Here is an 18,243-nt window from a genome sequence, read left to right as displayed (position 1 = left end):
GGATCGTCACAGCTCGGGACAGAAAGCCGCACGCGCGGCGGTCGTCGGTCGGTTGATGGTGGCGAAGAAGTGGAGGAGATGGATGGGACACCGGTGGCGATGCAGTATTGGGTCGCGGGTCGTGGGGGGAGGGGATTTGTTTCGGGGGGGGGCACCTGTCGCAATGTGGCAGGCAGGGTCTCGTGGCCGTAGCTCGCTCTTCAGGGTCGCGGGTTGCAGGGTCGCGGGTTGCAGGGTCGCAGGGTCGTAGGGTCGCAGGGTCAGACGGAGACGGTTGAAGGCGAAATCAGCGAGGCTGGTCCTGATGGAGCCCTGACAGCGTTCCCTGCAGCGCGCAGCACCTTGAACGCCTCAGTGGTACTACCCAGGACAGGTGAGGTAAGGCAAGGCAGAGGCAAAATAGGTGGGCAGGGTCCGAGGGTCTGTCTGAAAGGCCTGAGGGCCTGAGGAGAGCCGCCTGGAGAGGCTTGACAGCGGCGAGGGGAGCGGGGCAGACAGCGAAAGGGCCCCCGGCAGACAGACGCCGACGCTGGGTGGGTGGGTGGCCCCGGTCGGGGAACGAGTCTGGTTGGCTGGCATTCAATCGACCAATGAGAGAACTGGACGCGTCAGAAGGAATCACGTGGCCTGTCATGTTTCTCTCCGGAACTCCGCTGTCGCTTGCTCTCCTTGCTCTCCTTGCTCTCCTTGCTCTCCTTGCTCTCCTTGCTCTCCCCACCTAGTCGTTCTTCGTCAACGCCGAATCAGAAGGCGGGAGTCAGTTCCTTCTGGTGGCCCTCGGGTGGCTGACACGAATGGCTCCTACCGGCTGAGCGGCAGAATATCGGTTGTTCGCTGGAGATGGGATACCTGGGTCTCGTCTCGACTCGACTCGATTCATTTCTCCTCACCTGAATCCCTCATCGTTGAGGCTTGTATCGTCCAGGTTATCGATTTCACCGCCAGCGACTGCATGAAGCTTCTTGAGCAATTGCTACTTCGTGTTCCGTGAGAAGTGTCCTAGCGAAAGCTTCCCTTGCCGTGGAGCTGGAACTCGTCGTTTCAAGCCAGGCAAGCCTGAGTCAAGACAAAGAAGGGGGAAAAGGAACTCCTGCGCCGCCAGCAGTCAAGCCCGTCTGCTAAGCGTCCGTTGGCCTGTCGTTAAGGCCACTTCGTGGACCAACTTGCGGTCAAGCAGCATTCGACAACGATGGCTGTGGCTTCTTGATTGCGAGTAGCAATGGAAGAGCATGCATCGCCGAAAAAAGGCCATGCCGAGGCCTCCTGTTGAAGTGTCAGTGCGAGACTGACCCCTGGACCTTGCTTGCCCCGGACTGCTGGGAGACCAGCAGCCACACACATGTTTACGACGGCATCTCGTTTCCGCCGCTGTTGTTCTTAACTATGCATTTCCCACAGGATTCGCCCTTGCGCTGGGTAGAACGGCAAAGGCCATGATGCTTGGAGCCCAGTTATTAGCAAAAACAGTTTCGGAAGCATGACGAGGCCATATGCCGTCACGGCCTTGCGTGAGGCCAGCCCCACGCAACAGAGGCATTGGTCGTCTATCGCGGCTAATCGGCTCCCTCAAACACGCTTCTCGACGGGATCCCGACTTCGCGACAGATTGACCACGCACGCAGAAGGACGAACACCTGCCTGATCGATGCCGCGTAGAAAGAAGGGTACTGATTCTTTGTTCTCGATGGCGAAGAAAGTAGTTCATCGGATGCTTTGCTAGGCCTAACCAGGCTGGCTATCCCATTCCGAAGCGGATTTCACGTCGACAATGAGAACCGCCGCTGAGCCCCAATACCGACTCAACACAAGGGACACTCAGCATCCTGGTCCTGCTCCATTGTGTAGCAACAGCAGTTGCGAGTCAATCGCCATGCAGCATTTCCCACTCGGAGATTTTTTTCATCGCCATCCACTGCACTACACTGCACTAGACAACCTGCCTCAGAGGAGGGCAGAGAGACACCTAACGACTGGCCATCCATCACCGCTCGCCATGTTCTAGCGCTGAACACTTGCATCCAGCCCGCACGCCGGCCGCCCAGCCAGATCGCTGCAACCCCTGAGCGGCTCTCCCATGGTGGGGGGCACCAACCCCTGGCTAGCCGATCTCGATGCACATCCCAAACACCCTCCCCGCCCTCCCACGGCTCCCTGATCCCCTGTTTCGACGCTGACTGGGTAGGCAGGCTTTGCCGTCGAACGACAATCCTTGATGGTCCGAAAAGAAACACGCAACACGGCCGCAAGCACAGTCCGTGGTCCTGGCCCGCTTGGCCGTCCAATCTGAGACTTGGCGGTCGTCAGCCTCCCTGCTAGGCGAACCACCTCGTCCGATTCCTGCAACATGTAAATCCGTCAGATCCCCGCAGTCTTGAGGCTCTGCTGCCCTTTCTCATTCTGTTTGCTCCAGAGCTGTCGGGTTTGGTGATATCTTGAGGGTGTTGCTTTCTTACTTTTGACCCATTTCCATTCTTTCCACGTTCCGTATTTGTCTTCTGCTTCCACCCGTTTCCTTCACTGTTTGGAACCTTGGTGATAGACTCACCAGGTTCGCTTTATTTCGTTGTCCTTGTCCACCTGGCGTGGCATGACATCCTCTCCTTCCGATATCTGACTATGAAACTTCACTCACTTGGATCTTATCCAGTCAATATGCGTTCACCGGTCCATTCACTGCTCTTCTGCTTGGGTCTGTTTGTCCTGCTCGCCGAGGCGTCCCCTGTTCGGCCCGACACTCGGAATACGGTCCAGAAACGCTCCTTCCTCGTCCCGCGTGTCAAGAACGAGAACTTCCAAGGGCACAATGGGCCCCGTCAGCTTCTGAGAGCCTACCGCAAGTACAGCATGCCTGTGCCGCAGGGCCTCGAGGAGACTGTTGCTCGACAGACGGCACAAGCCAAGCTCAAGGCTCGCCGGGGCAACGGCACGGGGGGGGTCAAGGCTACTCCTATCCGCAACGATGTTGAATATGTCTCGCCCATCAAGATTGGCGGCCAGACGGTTACTGTCGACTTTGATACCGGGTCTTCTGACCTCTGGGTCTTCACCTCCCAACTCGGCAGACAGGCACAGGCTGGTCACGAAATTTACAACCCTGCCCGGAGTAAAACATTTTCCATGCTTCGCGGAAACAACTTTGATATTTCATATGGCGACGGATCTGGAGCCGCGGGCAACGTCGGCACGGACGTTGTCGATATTGGGGGCGCCACGGTCACGCGGCAGGCTATTGAGATGGCGACAGCCCTGTCCGCCTCCTTTGTCGAGGATACCGCGAACAATGGCCTCATGGGCCTCGCTTTTTCCAAACTTAACACAGTCAAGCCTCAGAAGCAAAAGACCTTCTTCGACAACGTTATGCCGAGCCTCGCCGAGCCCGTTTTTACCGCTGACCTGAAGAAGGCCGCCGTCGGTGCGTACGAGTTTGGCCGTGTCGACCCCGCCAAATTTGTTGGTCAGATGACGTACGTTCCGGTCAACACTTCAAACGGCTTCTGGCAGTTTCCGAGCGAAAGCTTCTCGGTCGATGGTGGCGCCCCTCAGCCCGGCCAGGCCGGTGGCCAGGCCATCGCTGACACGGGCACAACCATCATCCTCGCCAATCCCGTCACCGTCGAGGGCTACTACGCAGCAGTTCCCGGCGCCGTCAACGACCAGCAGCAGGGTGGTTTCACGTTCCCTTGTGCGACGCAGCTGCCTGACCTGGCACTGGACATTGGCGGACTGTACATGGCGCGCGTCAAGGGGAGCGACATCAACTTCGCCCAAGTCAGCGACACGAGTAAGTTCCCTATTGATATGACGGCTGTTTATAGAATTGACATGTTACAGTGTGTTTCGGTGCTCTTCAGGCGACCACTTCGGACGTTCAGATTTACGGCGACGTCATGTTCAAGACGCAGTTTGTGGCCTTCAATGGCGGCAACAACTCTCTCGGTTTCGCCGAGCACGCAGACGGTCAAGGCCGGCCCACGCAGCTGGGTAAGCAGCAGCAGCAAAAACAGGGGACGGGCGAAACGCAGCCCCTACGAGGGTGAGTCGCGAGAGTGCTAGCGACCAACCCTCAGCCGAGCTAACACTCGCGCAGTGTGGTCAATGAGAGCTCGGCGGGGCCCGCAAGGGCTGCGAGCTTAATTCTGGTCGGCGCCGTGCCGGCGTTGACGGTGATACTTGGGTGGTACATATAGATCTTCTTATTTATTCTTATGAATGCATGACGTCTGCCTCGTATGACTGGCAAACAAATCAGCGTGCGCGATCGTGATTTTGACCTCACCCAACATGCCTCAAGGCGTCTGAAGTCATGACTTGCGTTCAGGGCAGTCGATTTGCTCCTCGATGCTGTGAACCCGAGACACACAACTACCTCTGCTCTTCACCGAGATTCGTCTTGAAAAACTAAGCAGTGCGGTAAATAAAGTGTTCACAGAGAGATCAACACGACAAGGCGCATCCTGAAACACATTTCATGGCGGTTTATCACAAGAAAAGGCAGCAAGCAAACGACGGTCTGGTGATATTATGACACGGTTCGTGACCTGCAGAGAAGCTACTGCTTGTATTCACCCTTGGCAATCCTCTCGCAGACAGCCTTGAGCGTCTCGCCAGCCCAGACAAAGTCATCGAGACCAAGGTAGACCTGCGCGCTGATGCGCGCGTACCAGCGCCCACCATGGACACCAACAGGGACAAACGTCTTGTACTCCTCCCTGAGCACCTCGATGACGAACGCCGCAATAGCAGCCTCGTCCTCGGCCGGCGCCTCGATGGGCAGGAACACGTTGACCATGGCACAGTTGGTCAGGGTGCCCGCGGCATTTTCGAGCACCTCGGTGCCCAGGACCTCGGCCGTCTTGCGACCGCCCTCCTTGGCCAGCTTCCACAGGTAGTCGACGATGCGCTGCTCGCCGCCGAGGACCTCCTTCCGCCACCGGACCGAGTCCTTGACGCAGCAGTAGGGGCTCACCTCCCAGGCGCCGATGAAGGCGAAACTCTCGGCAAAGGCGGCGGGGTCGACCTCGTCGGTGGACGCGCGGGGCTTGGCGTTGGGCCCCGTCTGGGTGACGTAGCTGTGGCTCGTGGGCAGCGTGCTCGTGATGTGGGCGTGGTTTCGGACGGGCACGTAGACGACGGCGCAGCCGCGGGGCACGTGGAGCCACTTGTGGCAGTTGCTCAGGAAGTAGTCGGCGTCGAGGGCGGTGAGATCGATGGGCACCATGCCGATGCCCTGCGCACCGTCGACGAGACTGACGACGCCAAGCTCGCGGCAGGCCTTGGTGACGGCCTCAAAGGGGAAGCGCACGCCTGGCTGGGACGTGACAACGTCGTAGATGGCGACGCGCGGACGCTTACCCTCGCTACGGGACTTTTCAACGGCTGCACGGAAGAGGTCGACGATGGTGTCATCTTCGAGGGGGTACGTCAGTAGGATTGTTCGCGAGGAGAGGCGGCCCGGGTTCGTATCGACTAGGTACTCGACCGTCTTCTCGCACGAGCCGTAGATGGTGCTGAAGGAGATGACCTCATCTTTACCATCGTCAGCCCAGATGAAGTTGCGAATAATAATGTTGAGGGCCGTCGTGGCGTTGGCTGCCAGGATGAGCGTCTCAACCGGAGCGTTGAGGTGCTCAGCGAGAGCAGCTCGAGACTCTTCCAGGAGAGCGGGGTACTGGTGGCGGAGGAAGATATCAGACTGCGCTTCGGCACGGGTAAGGTACTCGAGGCGCTTCTCATGCACAGCCCTGGGATATGTGCCGAAAGAGCCTGTCCAGTCAGCAACCTTAATCCGTTATGAGGGGACGTTATCACGGACCATGGTTGAGGTTGTGATACTCAGGGTCAATCAGAAATTCCTTGAGCAAGGCGGGGCCAAACTCAACGGGTGTCTGGGACACGGTCCTATCCACAAGGGTGGCCATGGTTCTGGCGATTGGGTTCGTGAACGGTTGGGCAAGTAAACAAGCTTGAGCAGACTTTTCGATTGCGTCCCTGAGGCTCGAGTCGCAGCTTATACGAGCTTCACAGCGTTGTTCGTGACTCACTTACGCATTGTTGTCGTGTTGCAGAGTCATCCTCCTAACCCCATATTCAGCACAGAGGACGACACATGATTCGCCGCGCGGGGTCGTCATCATGAAGGGCGTGCCGACCCGACTGCATCGGCACGACGATAGGACAAGCGTCGTGACCAACTCGGTCTTTGAACGCACCGTCTGACATTTATGTGAATCTGGCGACTACGTGATTACAAATGCGAGCGATTCGAGGTGCTATGTGGCACTCTCTCGCTCTACACGGGGGACTTGGCAAATGCCCATGTTAGCTAGCTTCAGATCAGTCAATTGTGTTTTTGAGGGAATAAGAGGATTGCCCAAAGCCTGGAACTGCCTGGCTCACGGTTTACGTTTGCGACCCACCGACCCAAAGATATCATCATGCTTGTACAAGGGCAATCAAGTCAAAGCGAAGCAGCCATGCTCTAGGTGTTCAAGTTCAAACCAACTGCCGGAGTGCGGTGACCACCGGCTTCTTCGGTGGTAGGCGGGTCCCTCTGAGGAAAGATGAGCCTGGATAACTCTAAAACTCAAAAAAACGAGAAGCTCCCCTCTCAGAAGCCTCCGAGATTGCCGAGCCGTGTCATTGAGCGTGCCAGTGCCACCCAGATCGGGGCCAGGGGAGAGCTCGCGGATGATGTGCCAAGCCATGCGAATCGGCCTCATTCCGGCTTCTGCCAGATAGATAGTGCGCGAACAGGAGGCAAGAGAACGATGCGACGCTATGCAGACCTCGGCGATTCGACGTGCCATGGGGAAAGTGTAGAAGGATACTCTGAACATGCAGCGCATCCCCCTGAATCGAGCAGGGATCCCTCAAGAGGAGGAGCCTATAGACATGGCCTATGGGCGCCCCTCAAAACCGAGGCACACCAAATGCCGGTGCGCGCCAGCACAAGAGGCACAACCACATGTAACTATGTAGTGCCCCCAAGGTCGTCGTCCACGTTTGATTATCCTTGATGCCTCCCCCGCATACAAAGTCCAGTATAGTAGACATTTCCCCCTCTTCTTGGCTCGCTATCCCCCGCAATGACGATCCCTTTTTACACCCCCTGGCCATGGCCCTGCCCCTGACCTTGGCTCTGACCTCCGGGGCCACCCCTTGCGGGAGTCTCCTTCCGCGGTCCTCCGTGCTGCCTCTACAAGCTGCAAGATATACCCTTCCCAATCAAATCGAGGGCAACCCGGCCCGCGGACCACGACCGCACCAAGCCGGCGCAAAGTCTCCCGAGCCCACAACCGCAGCGACGCTGTTTGCTGGCGCACATCCTGCCTGTCCTGGCCGCGGGACCAAGACGAGAGCCAAGGCCGTCCGGACGTCACGTTGCCAGGTTCTAGCTGCAATCACTCGGCCCTTTATATTTGCAGCCACACAAGCGTCCAACTTTGATTGACGGCATTTGGCGGCAAGCAGGCATGGGATACGGGAATGCAGACACCGCAGCGTGGACGCCTGGGTAAACCTTGACCCACGCAATGGGGACGTCCGTCTGCCTATAAGACGAGCACTGGCTTCGTTGAGGACATCACCGTACCTCCACCCTCCCCCCAAGGGCAGCGATCTCCCGAGCAGAACATACAGATCCAGGTCATCTACCATCGCTGGCCTTCAGCCCCTCCCCCTCTCCCACCATGCACGTCAACAAGCTCCTCGCCGTCCTAGCGGCGTCGACCCTTCAGGCCCTTGCGCAAACGAACAATGCAGCCTGGGACGCAGCCTATGCTAAAGCCGAGGCGGCCCTCGAGAAGCTGACGCAGGAAGAGAAGATCGGCATCGTCACCGGCATCGGTTGGAACCAGGCGCCCAACGGTCCCTGCATCGGTAACACGAGCCCCGTGTCATCGATCGGCTACCCCTCGCTCTGCCTGCACGATGGACCCCTCGGAGTGCGCTGGGGCAGGAGCATCACGGCCTTCACGCCCGCCGTGCAGGCTGCCTCGACGTGGGACGTCGAGCTCATCCGCCAGCGCGGCGCCTACCTCGCCGCCGAATTCAAGGGCACCGGCGTCAACGTCATCCTCGGTCCGGCCCCCGGCGCTCTCGGCAAGAACGCCGAGGGCGGCCGCAACTGGGAGGGTTTCGCCCCCGACCCATACCTCCAGGGCATCGCGTCGCAAGTGACCGTCGAGGCTCTGCAGGCGGGTGGCGTGCAGGCGACAGCCAAGCACTTTATCGTCAACGAGCAGGAGATCAACCGTGAGCAGATCAGCAGCAATGTCGACGACCGCACCATGCACGAGCTATACCTGTGGCCTTTTGCCGACACGCTGCGCGCCAACGTGGCAGCTGTCATGTGCTCTTACAACCGTGTCAACGGCACCCACGCGTGCGAGAACAGCGGCGTCCTCAACGACCTGCTCAAGACGGAGCTCGGATTCCCTGGCTACGTCATGAGTGATTGGTTCGTGGCCCAGCAGACGACATCGGGCGCAGCCAACGCCGGTATGGACATGTCGATGCCCGGCTCCGGCTGGGCCGGCGGCGACGAGCTCTGGGGCCCCAAGCTTCAGGCTGCCATTGACGCCGGAGATGTCGAGCAGTCGAGGCTCGAGGACATGGGCCGCCGCATTCTTGCAGGTTGGTATCTCCTCGGCCAGGACGGCGGGTACCCGCCGGTCAACATCCAGGCCAACGTTCAGGCCAACCACGCCGAAAACGTGCGCGCTTGCGCCCGCGACGGTACCGTGCTCCTGAAAAACGAAGACGCTATCTTGCCTCTCAAGGCCCCGGGCAGCATCGCCGTCATTGGGTCATCATCGATCCAGAACCCCAATGGCATCAACTCGTGCGTCGATCAGGGCTGCAACGAGGGCGCCCTTGGCATGGGCTGGGGCTCGGGTGCCGTTGAGTACCCGTACCTCGTTGCGCCACTTGACGCAATCAAGGTGCAGGCGGCGGCCGACGGAACCGACATTGTGTCGAGCACCACGGATGACACAGCAGCTGGTGCTAGGGCAGCCACTGGTGCCGATGTTGCGCTCGTCTTCATCACGGCTAACTCGGGCGAGGGTTACATCACGGTTGAGGGCAACGTCGGCGACCGCAACAACCTGGACCCTTGGAACGATGGAAACGAGCTCGTGGCCGCCGTAGCTGCCGTCAACGATAACGTTGTGGTCGTCGTGCACAGCACGGGCGCCGTGATCCTCGAGAAGATCCTGGCGCTGCCCAGCGTCAAGGCTGTTGTCTGGGGCGGTCTGCCGTCGCAGGAGAACGGCAACGCTGTCGTCGACATTGTTTGGGGATCAACCAACCCCAACGGCAAGCTGCCGTACACGATTGCCAAGTCTGAGAACGACTACAGCAGCAAGGTGATTCGCAACGGCGGCGATGACAACTTTAGCGAGGGGCTGTATGTCGACTACCGCCACTTTGACGCGCAGAACATTGAGCCGCGTTTCGAGTTTGGCTTCGGGCTGTGTGAGTTCATGTTCCTTGTTCCTTTCTGCTGCGTCTGCTTCTAGGTGATGGGCAACTGCTAATATGAGTCAGCCTACACGAAATACGAGTACTCGAACATCGCCGTCACCTCGGTGGCCATTGGCGGCCCAGCCGTCGGCGAGACGGGACCAGGCGGACGCATCGACCTCTTTGACGATGTCGCCGAGGTCACGGCAACGATTATAAACACGGGCGAGGTGGCCGGCGCCGAGGTCGCGCAGCTGTACATCACGCTGCCGGCAAGCGCGCCGGCAACGCCCCCCAAGCAGCTGCGCGGATTCGCCAAGCTCAAGCTCGCGGCTGGCGAGTCGGGCACGGTGACGTTCCCGCTGCGGCGCAAGGACCTGAGCTACTGGGACGTCACCAGCCAGAACTGGATCGTGCCGCAGGGCACCATCGGCGTCAAGGTGGGCGCGTCGAGCCGGGACATCAGGCTTGAGGGCGAGATTGAAGTGACGGGCGGCCCACCGGCGTGCCGCAAGAGGGCGCGCATCGTGAGGTGATCTGACACTAGAAGCGGGAAAGGCTTCCAGCGTGATGCATGGCGATCGTGATAGCGGTAGTCAAAAATAGAGCCGTCGAATCAAATGGCCGCAGCTGGTGACGTTGCGGGATGTTTAACGCCTCATGGTTCGACGCGAATGCGAGGCTGAGGTGGATGAGAAGCATGATCTTCGCCACGGCATACTCGTGCCTGATGCGAGTCATTGGGTAAAAAGCCAAGGCCGAATTCCGAGTCTCTGGTGTGGTAGATGGTGATGTTGCCAAGGAGGGGGCACAAGCATACGCGGAAGGAGAGCCACGCCCACAAGGTCACATGACGGTCGGGCTGTCCGAAACCTCCACCCGCTGAGGCTTGTCGGGGGGCGTAGTGGCGGAGCACGTCAGCCGTAGGTTACAGCCCTGTACCTTCCGAAGCAAAAGAGCTGCTGTCTACCTGGGTCTGCCCCTGGGTCTGCCTCTGGGCCTGCCACAGCGCTGCGCCTGCCTCGCACCTGCACTACGAGAACCGTGGTCATGCAGCCAGCAGCAGGAGAGCGCCCAGGCAGCAGAGAAGCAGGAGGGCTCGCTCTGTGCCCAATCGCCAAACACGCTGGAGAGCAGCGGCTGCTGCTGCTGGCGGACGCCCACCCACCCCGCCGTGCTAAGCCCAGCTAAACCCGTAGCTTCGCCCCCCGCCTCGGACGCCGGTGTCTATAGCTCGCCATCCGTACCTAGGTACCTTAGACATGGTCCCCATGACCGGTCTGCTCGGCCCCTCTGATGTGTCCGCGTCAGCCTTCAGCGTGTGTATTATATAACAGTTCCTCCCCATGATGCCGTCCATTCTCCTTGTGGCCAGACACACCTGACCTGATCAGAAACAAGTCATATCACCCATCGCCTCACCAACACAATCACCTACAACACCAGACTCCCCATCATCTGCATCAACCTCAAGCTTTCACATCGGATCAACTCCCAACAACTCACACCTCAAAATGTCCGCTTCAGACTACTACGGCAACAGCCAGCCCTCGTACGGCGGCCAGGCCCAAGGCTACCCCTCCCAGCCTCAATATGCCCAGCAGCAGCCGACGTACGCCCAAACCCAGGGCTACCCCTCTCAGCCCTCGTACGCCGGTTCTCCCGCCCCCTCGAGCAACAACAACAACCACCTAGCGCCCTACGGCGCGGCGCCGAACCCCAACTCGCGCCCCACGAGCGCCCAGTCCCAACACTCGTACGGCGGCGGCCAGCCCACCTACGCCGACCAGAACTCCTCCTACGGCGGCCACAACCAGCAGCAGTACCAGCAGCAGCAGCAACACAACCGTGACGGCCCCGCCGGCTCGGACGCCCAGTTCGGCGAGGACGGCGACCGCGGCATCATGTCCACCATTGGCGGCGGCGCCGCCGGCGGCTTCATCGGCAAGAAGATCATGGGCGGCAAGCTCGGCGCCATGGCCGGCGCCGTCGTCGGCTCCATCGTCGCCAACAAGGTCGAGGACCGCTTCAGCTCCAAGAACAGCCACAAGCAGTCCCACCACCAGCAGCAACACCACGGCAGCCAGTACCCGCAGCAGAACCAGTACAACCAGGGCTACGGTGCCCCGTATCAGAGCCACCACGGCAGCAGCAGCAGCGGCGGCCTCATGGGCTCCGTCCAGAATCTGCTCGGCAAGCGGTAAAAGAAAGGAAAGGACAGGCAGCAGGCGCGTGTGCTGATTATGACGGCTGCATGATGTAATGACGAACGACGGGTACTGTTTTATAGGCATTGGGTTTTTCAACGACTGTTAGATACACCTTTTTTCCTTGATTGCGTCGAGTCTGCAAAGCCTCTCGACGAATGAATACCTATCCACTTCCAGACCAAACCAAACCAAAACAAACCATGAACGCTCGTGCTTGTCATGATGTTGACCTGATTTTGCTGCCAGACCATCTCGCTCACTCAAATAGCTGCTACATCGCCTACCGTACAAGCCGTGTCTCCTGATCTTTACTATCCACAGCCTTATGTCGTCTAGGCTAGGCCCATCATTCTACCCCGCCCAGAACGAAGCTCTTTCTCGAGGCACCAGACACAACAAGCCTGTTCCTAAGGGCACAATCATCCCAAACGCCAGTCATTATTCGTTACAATTCCACCAGATGCCGTTGACCATTAGCCTACAATCTCCCCCTCCCGTCGGTTGGGCAGTAGAATCTCCTCGTCGTCCGAGCTATCGTCATCAGCTTGCGCTACGCGGTCCAGCATCCGCTCAATGTCCTCGTCCGCCAGCTTTGGCCGCGGTCGCGAGTGTCCGCTTCCCAAGCCCGCCGGCAGCGACAGTTGGCTCCGATGACCGAATCCTCCGCTCACGCGTCTCCGCACGGCCGTTCGGGGGGTTCCCGTCTGCGAATCAGCATCCACATCCATTTCCATCATGCTCGTGCTCTTCTCAAAGCCAACACGCTTCGGAGGCGGCTGTGGCCTGTGGCTGGGTAGGCTCTTGCGGGGCTGCGACGTTGGCAGGGCGTGGCGTGTGCCTGGGAGCGGCTGTGACGACGATGTCGCGGGTGCGTAGCCGTGCTTCATGCTGGTAGAGTTTCCAGGGCTGCTCATGAAGAGCAGCGTTTCGATAGCGTCCTGCTCTCGCACGTTCTGGTGGGGCGAAAACAGAATAGGGTCGGCCAGGGGCGTCCGACCCACGCGTTGTAATGGGGTTCCCTGCAGCGAGCTCTGCTGGGCAGGCGTATGAGGAGAGGCGCTGTGGGAATGGGAGAGGAGCGTCGGCGTGTAGTGGGGGTTGGAATTACGACGCGGGTTGTGGGCGGCTGTCGATCGTGAAGGCTGGATAGAGGCTGGAGGTGCTAGGCTCAGAACTGGCTGTGCGACGCCTGGCGGCGACGCAGAGTTATGACCACGACGCGATAGAGGCTGCGTGCCGTCCCTCCAAAACGTATCGTATGTCGCCGGGCTCGGGTTGGAGCTGCTCGTCGTCGCGCTGTGGGGACCACTTCGGGCTGCAGCCAGCATGGCGGTTCGAGGGCTAGCCGAGTTCTCGTAGCGGCCGTGCAGGGTCGAATGACTCGATGTGGGCGAAGCGGCTTGTGAAGCCATCGACTCGACCTCGTCGATAGAATGTGACTGCCAGCCGTGATTCAACTTCACCATGGCGTACGAGAGACGCGTCTTGAGGTCGCTCGAGAGCTGCACATGGTTAGCAATTCCCCATAGCGGAGATGGTAGGTGAACTTACATCGCCAATAGTGCTTGCCGTCGTCGACGCCATGGAGACTGCGCTCGTGTTCCTGGAGTGACCGCCGCGCACGGGCGACACGTTTGTGTCCTTGACTGCGCCATCGGCTGTCCTCTTGCGCGATAGAGAAGTTGCCTCGGGGTTGTACATCTTGTCCTGTGCAGCAGCAATTTGAGAGAGCTGAAGAAGCTGGGACTCCTGGCTCGACGCGTGTCCGTTCATGTGGCTTTTGGGCATGTCGCTCTGGCTGGGTCGACTCGGTTGGCTGGTAGGCGGGGTAAAGACGTTGTCCGACTCGATAGTCAGTGTCGTGTCTTGGGATGTATCGTCGGGTGTCAATTGATGAGGCGGAGCGTGTGGTCGTCGTGCGGCAGCGGCGGCGGCAGCGTCCGAGAGATGTGCGAGGGTATGGAGAGCATCGACGACACCCTGTGGTTGTGGTGGCTGCGCGAGGTGGGCAGCGACAGCGGGATTTCGTGATGGCGCGTCTCGGGTGGGTGGTGCCGCAGCAGGCGCGTCGGGCGCCGCGGTGGATGAGGCGTATCGATGCAGATTATCCGACAGTAACCTCCCGTCATGGCCAGAACCGGCGTGGCCTATTTGGGAGCGGCCATAGGAGCCGTTGGCGTCGTGAGTGGCAGTGCCTGTACCCGTATGTGCATGGCCCAGCTGATGCGGCCGGGTTGCTGCGTCCATAACGCTGGTCGTCGTACTTTGCATGCGAGTACGGGTATGCTGGGACTGACGTGATGGGTCGCGGTATTCGCGAGTGTGTCTCAGATGGCGATGGGAAGATGGTGAAGCGGCTGCGATGGGCTCCTGTCCAAGGTACAAATGTGGAAGCCTGGCAAATGCGTACGTGTACGTCCCAGGCGAGGCGGTTTGAGCCGAGACGGGTGAGGTGGAGGGTCAGGATGACGGGCTTGGATGTAAGATCATGACCGGAGCGGAAGAGCGGATGATGAAAGGCGAGCGTGCTGTGACGCGGCCTGTAGGTTGACGCCTGTCCTGTCGGGGATGAGGTGGGTGAATTGGGAACGTAGAATTGATGAGGAGGAAGGGACGGATGAGGACGTCAAGGTAAGCCTGCACGAAAACGACAACGACGCGGAGAGAATAGCTGGATTGGAAGCGGCGGTGGGCTCCAGTCCAGACGCTGAGTGTGAGCCAGATCCAGGTCAGGTGGGGAAAGGGGGAAAGGGCCAAGGGTTTTACCCGGGTGGTTTTTCCCCCCCCCTTTCCAGCGGGACGGTTTTTTTTTCTGCCCCCCCCCCCCCCCCGGGAAAGGGGCAAGCCGGGGCGGCCCTTTGGGGGGGGGGGGGGGGGGGGGCAGCGCATTCGGACTTGCGTCGACTGGCTGGTGCTTTGGGGGTGTCAGGGTGTGCCTGCCCGCGACCGGCTGGCAAGGTCCCCTGGAGCGACCAAGCACAGCGAACCGCGGCCTGCTACTGGGTTCTCCGCCCGAGGACCAAGACCAGCGCAGGGGCTAACTTGACGCCTGACCCTCTGGGGCAGGCGTGGCCGAAACGAGTCACGGGAACTTGGCAAGAACCAGTCACCAGGACCTCAGTACTATTGCCTTCATTGTTTCTCAACTCCCCGACATCAGTGGAAGCATCAGTCTGATTGTCTTGCCTTTTCATAGCCTCGATCACTCCTGCGTCCCGTAATTTGAACCCAGACCCAAGATCATCAAGGTGTTGCAACTGGACGACTCGCTTGTGCCGCCTCCGCATCTACCCCTGACTCGTGGCCCACTTGTCCTTCTGCAGATGGCGTGCTGCGGGTGCTGGGATCAGGACGACACGAAGTCACGTGCACCGAATCTTGTTTGCTTTTGCCGCAGCATTTCCTCTCATGATTGGTCAAGTCGTGTTTTGTCAACTTGGAGCACACTCTCCCAGCGATGAGGTTTGTCTGAAACACCACGTTCATCAGCTTCACTTTGCTGAGGATGATTCACCTCACGTCACTGTCATATTCAGATGCTGGTATTAATGGGGCATCAAGCCTTCAACTCACCCGCATGCCGGCTCATCCGCTGTCGATGCGTGCCCATGCGCGCCTCCATCTAATATCACGGCCTCGTTATCCCGAAGGTCATCTTGCACCCGCCGCCACTGCGTCTTGCGATCCCGCCGGCCTTGAAGCTCCGCTGCCTTTCCTTTCGGCTCGTAAACAGGCTTAATCATGTGGCCTAGAAGGGGGTTGCGGCTAAAAGCACCCCCGCCACCTTGAGGCTGTGGTGTATAGTTCTCCTGGTCCCATTGGGAATCATCCTCTTCCTGCTCTGGTGACGGCAGCCGCTCGACAGCCGCCATCTTCTTCACAACCCGTCCGCCCACAAGATCGATACTGACAATCTGACGTCGTTTTTCGTACTCGGGACGGGCATTCCACTCCATCTCGCGAAGTACCTTCTGCTGCCGCTTCAGCTCCTTCGCCCGCTCCTCTGGCGTCGACCACATGTTGCCCCCCGTCCCGGCGGCAGCCCCGGAAACGTCAAAGTCTGCCGCCTCATCGCGCACCGTTGTCCGCTGCGCATTCTGAGCCTGAAAGTTCAATAGCTTGTCTCTATGTGCCTTGGCCCTAGCTTCCGCATCGGACAACTGCGGATTACCGGCGGGGCTGTTGCTGCTGCTGCTTGTTTTGAACTGACTGAAAGGTGCCGGCTTCTTGCTGACTTCGGCACGTTTGTGGATTTCCCTATCGGCCGCCATCTTCTCCCGACCTCTTTCTAGCTTTAGTTCTTGGACCATAGCCTGAACATCTGCAGAGCTGAGGAGTGGTGCTCCACAGAAGGTACATGGGCCAAGCCCCTCCTTCAGGCAAATAACCTTGCCGCAGGACAGGCAGTTTGGAGCTGCCGCCTGGACGCCATGGCGAGCACCAACACAGTTGCATCGGCGGGCGTTGACGTTATCCTGTAATGTGGGGTTGGTCGTCATCTCGAGCGTTCTGATGGCAGCATCGAGGTCGTTGAGGGCGGTCGAGGCACCAGCCATAGGCGTGCCGCCAGCGATGGACACCTTGGTCGTCGAGCCGGGTTTGGGTGTCGACGAGCGGCTCACAGGGTTGGACTTGGCCTTCGCCTTCTGAGGGCCCTCTGATATAAGGTAGCCGGCAGCTGTTCTCTGCGCCGGAGGGGCAGGAGCGGGTGTCGCAGCCTTCGCGGGAGGCTTGAACGCCGAGGAGGTGGCGGCCGTAGCAGGCGCGGGACTCGGTCGCTTGCCAATGTAGTCTTCTTGCTGACTCTTTTTGCTGTAGCTGAGACCAGGCGTGGGCAAGGCCTCAACTTGTCGGGGAGGAGGGGTGTGCAGGGCCGGCTTCTTCTTCTTCTGCCCTCGCCTCGGCCTGGGGACACCATCGTTTGGCGCATCGCTGTTGTTCGCGGAGCTTGCTTCTGGTGTGTAATTCGGGGTTGGTGCAGGTTTGGTGTCTTTGCGTCGCGAGTTGAACGACGAGATAAACTCTATGGCTTGCGGAGAGTCGCCCAGCAGGTTACCAAAATGCTCTGCGGCCTCGGACTTGGACAATGTCGCGCCATAGTCAAGGACCTGCTTCAATTCGTCCTCCGGCAGCGGCAGCAGTCGCTGTAGCTGCACGAGCGACATGATGATCCGCTGGTCGGTATTTGCTGGTGGTGGACGTTGATCACGGCGAGATGCTTGGTTTTCTATCAATAGGTTGGTCCCTTACGTTTAGACGAGCTAGGTAAGCTTCAGTGATTCATTGTGATGCACAGGGCCACAACCCCACGTCACCGACAGACTCAGCCGGCCAGGCCCCCCCGCCAATAGTCAAGCTGTTGGCGCCCCCGACGGGCGCTCCAGGCTTTCTGATTTTTTTTCCGACCCTCCCCCGTATTTTTTTGGGGGGAAAAAATAAAAGGCCAACGAGCGAGATGGCGCTATTTCACTTTGGGGTAGCGCCATTCTGCCTTCCCGGCTCAACGAACCACAGCGACGAATGGGTGGCAGACATCCCATGTCGGCGCCCATCTTTTTTCACTGGCACACCTTCCCTCTTCCTCGTCCTTAATATTTCGCGCTCTCCATCCTTCCATCACTTCTATACCCAACCCGTCCGTCATCAGCACATTCTCCAGGCCGTCTTCAGCAGCCCCTTCAGTCACAATGTTCGCCCCCAGGATCCAGCGCCGCATGTTCTCGGCCACCGCCCGTGACGTACGTCCTCCTCCCCCTCCCCTTCCCTTGCTCGGAAGCCGAGAGCTGGCCCAGCTGCGAATCAGCAAGCCAGTAAAGCTCCGAGCACTTGTTGCTGCGAAGCTCGGCATCTAGCTCCCGAGAACATACCTCGGTCTCTGAAGGCAACACATACTGACAAGATCCGTCACAGCTCTCCAAGGTTACCGTTCTCGGCGCCGCCGGCGGCATCGGCCAGCCTCTCTCTCTGCTCCTGAAGCTCAACCCCCGTGTCACTGAGCTCGCCCTCTATGACATTCGCGGCGGTCCCGGTACGAACTCCTGTCGTGCCACCATGCCTACATGCACAAATGACTGACGAGCCGAACCAATACAGGTGTCGCTGCCGACATCTCCCACGTCAACACCAAGTCCAAGGTGACCGGCTACGAGGCCACCCCCGCCGGTCTCGCCGCCGCCCTCAAGGGTGCTGACGTTGTCCTCATCCCCGCCGGTGTCCCCCGCAAGCCCGGCATGACCCGTGATGACCTCTTCAACACCAACGCCTCCATCGTCCGCGACCTCGCCAAGGCCGCCGCCGACTCGGCTCCCGAGGCCAACCTCCTCATCATCGCCAACCCCGTCAACTCGACCGTCCCCATCTGCGCCGAGGTCTACAAGAAGGCTGGCGTCTACAACCCCAAGCGCCTCTTCGGTGTCACCACCCTCGACGTTGTCCGTGCCTCGCGCTTCGTCTCCGAGATCAAGGGCACCGACCCCAAGGACGAGAACATCACCGTCGTTGGCGGCCACTCCGGTGTCACCATTGTCCCCCTCTTCAGCCAGTCCAACCACCCCGACCTGTCCTGAAT

General features: G+C 59.6%; 7 protein-coding genes across 7 annotated transcripts; 4 read left to right on the top strand and 3 right to left on the bottom strand.

Annotated features, from left to right (window-relative positions):
- Positions 1–2,652: 2,652 nt before the first annotated feature.
- Positions 2,653–4,037, top strand: VDAG_08265 (aspergillopepsin F; the record flags this gene model as incomplete). The annotated part of the gene is made up of 2 exons (XM_009657642.1): positions 2,653–3,781; positions 3,832–4,037. The coding sequence occupies 2 exons, from the start codon at positions 2,653–2,655 to the stop codon at positions 4,035–4,037; spliced, it is 1,335 nt and encodes a 444-aa protein (XP_009655937.1).
- A 512-nt stretch (positions 4,038–4,549) lies between these two features.
- VDAG_08264 (lolT-1) lies at positions 4,550–5,918 on the bottom strand (the record flags this gene model as incomplete). Its single annotated transcript, XM_009657641.1, has 2 exons — positions 4,550–5,763; positions 5,813–5,918. 2 exons carry the CDS (start codon positions 5,916–5,918, stop codon positions 4,550–4,552), a joined length of 1,320 nt encoding a protein of 439 aa, XP_009655936.1.
- Positions 5,919–7,688: 1,770 nt separating this feature from the next.
- On the top strand, positions 7,689–10,001 carry VDAG_08263 (thermostable beta-glucosidase B; the record flags this gene model as incomplete). Its single annotated transcript, XM_009657640.1, has 2 exons — positions 7,689–9,477; positions 9,550–10,001. The coding sequence occupies 2 exons, from the start codon at positions 7,689–7,691 to the stop codon at positions 9,999–10,001; spliced, it is 2,241 nt and encodes a 746-aa protein (XP_009655935.1).
- A 978-nt stretch (positions 10,002–10,979) lies between these two features.
- On the top strand, positions 10,980–11,669 carry VDAG_08262 (uncharacterized protein; the record flags this gene model as incomplete). The annotated part of the gene is made up of 1 exon (XM_009657639.1): positions 10,980–11,669. The coding sequence occupies one exon, from the start codon at positions 10,980–10,982 to the stop codon at positions 11,667–11,669; it is 690 nt and encodes a 229-aa protein (XP_009655934.1).
- Positions 11,670–12,148: 479 nt separating this feature from the next.
- VDAG_08261 (uncharacterized protein) lies at positions 12,149–13,922 on the bottom strand (the record flags this gene model as incomplete). The annotated part of the gene is made up of 2 exons (XM_009657638.1): positions 12,149–13,177; positions 13,227–13,922. 2 exons carry the CDS (start codon positions 13,920–13,922, stop codon positions 12,149–12,151), a joined length of 1,725 nt encoding a protein of 574 aa, XP_009655933.1.
- A 1,263-nt stretch (positions 13,923–15,185) lies between these two features.
- VDAG_08260 (C2HC5 finger protein) lies at positions 15,186–16,930 on the bottom strand (the record flags this gene model as incomplete). The annotated part of the gene is made up of 2 exons (XM_009657637.1): positions 15,249–16,930; positions 15,186–15,198 (listed from the first exon to the last, which is right to left on the bottom strand). Exons 1-2 carry the CDS (start codon positions 16,838–16,840, stop codon positions 15,186–15,188), a joined length of 1,605 nt encoding a protein of 534 aa, XP_009655932.1. The 5' UTR covers positions 16,841–16,930.
- Positions 16,931–17,323: 393 nt separating this feature from the next.
- Positions 17,324–18,241, top strand: VDAG_08259 (malate dehydrogenase; the record flags this gene model as incomplete). The annotated part of the gene is made up of 3 exons (XM_009657636.1): positions 17,324–17,413; positions 17,586–17,703; positions 17,769–18,241. Exons 1-3 carry the CDS (start codon positions 17,363–17,365, stop codon positions 18,239–18,241), a joined length of 642 nt encoding a protein of 213 aa, XP_009655931.1. The 5' UTR covers positions 17,324–17,362.
- Between the last annotated feature and the right edge of the window lie 2 nt (positions 18,242–18,243).

Source organism: Verticillium dahliae, genomic scaffold (genome assembly GCF_000150675.1).
Source record: "Verticillium dahliae VdLs.17 supercont1.19 genomic scaffold, whole genome shotgun sequence".
NCBI lineage: Eukaryota > Fungi > Ascomycota > Sordariomycetes > Glomerellales > Plectosphaerellaceae > Verticillium > Verticillium dahliae.
Note: the sequence above shows the minus strand (reverse complement) of the source record. Positions and strands in the feature narration are given on the sequence as shown.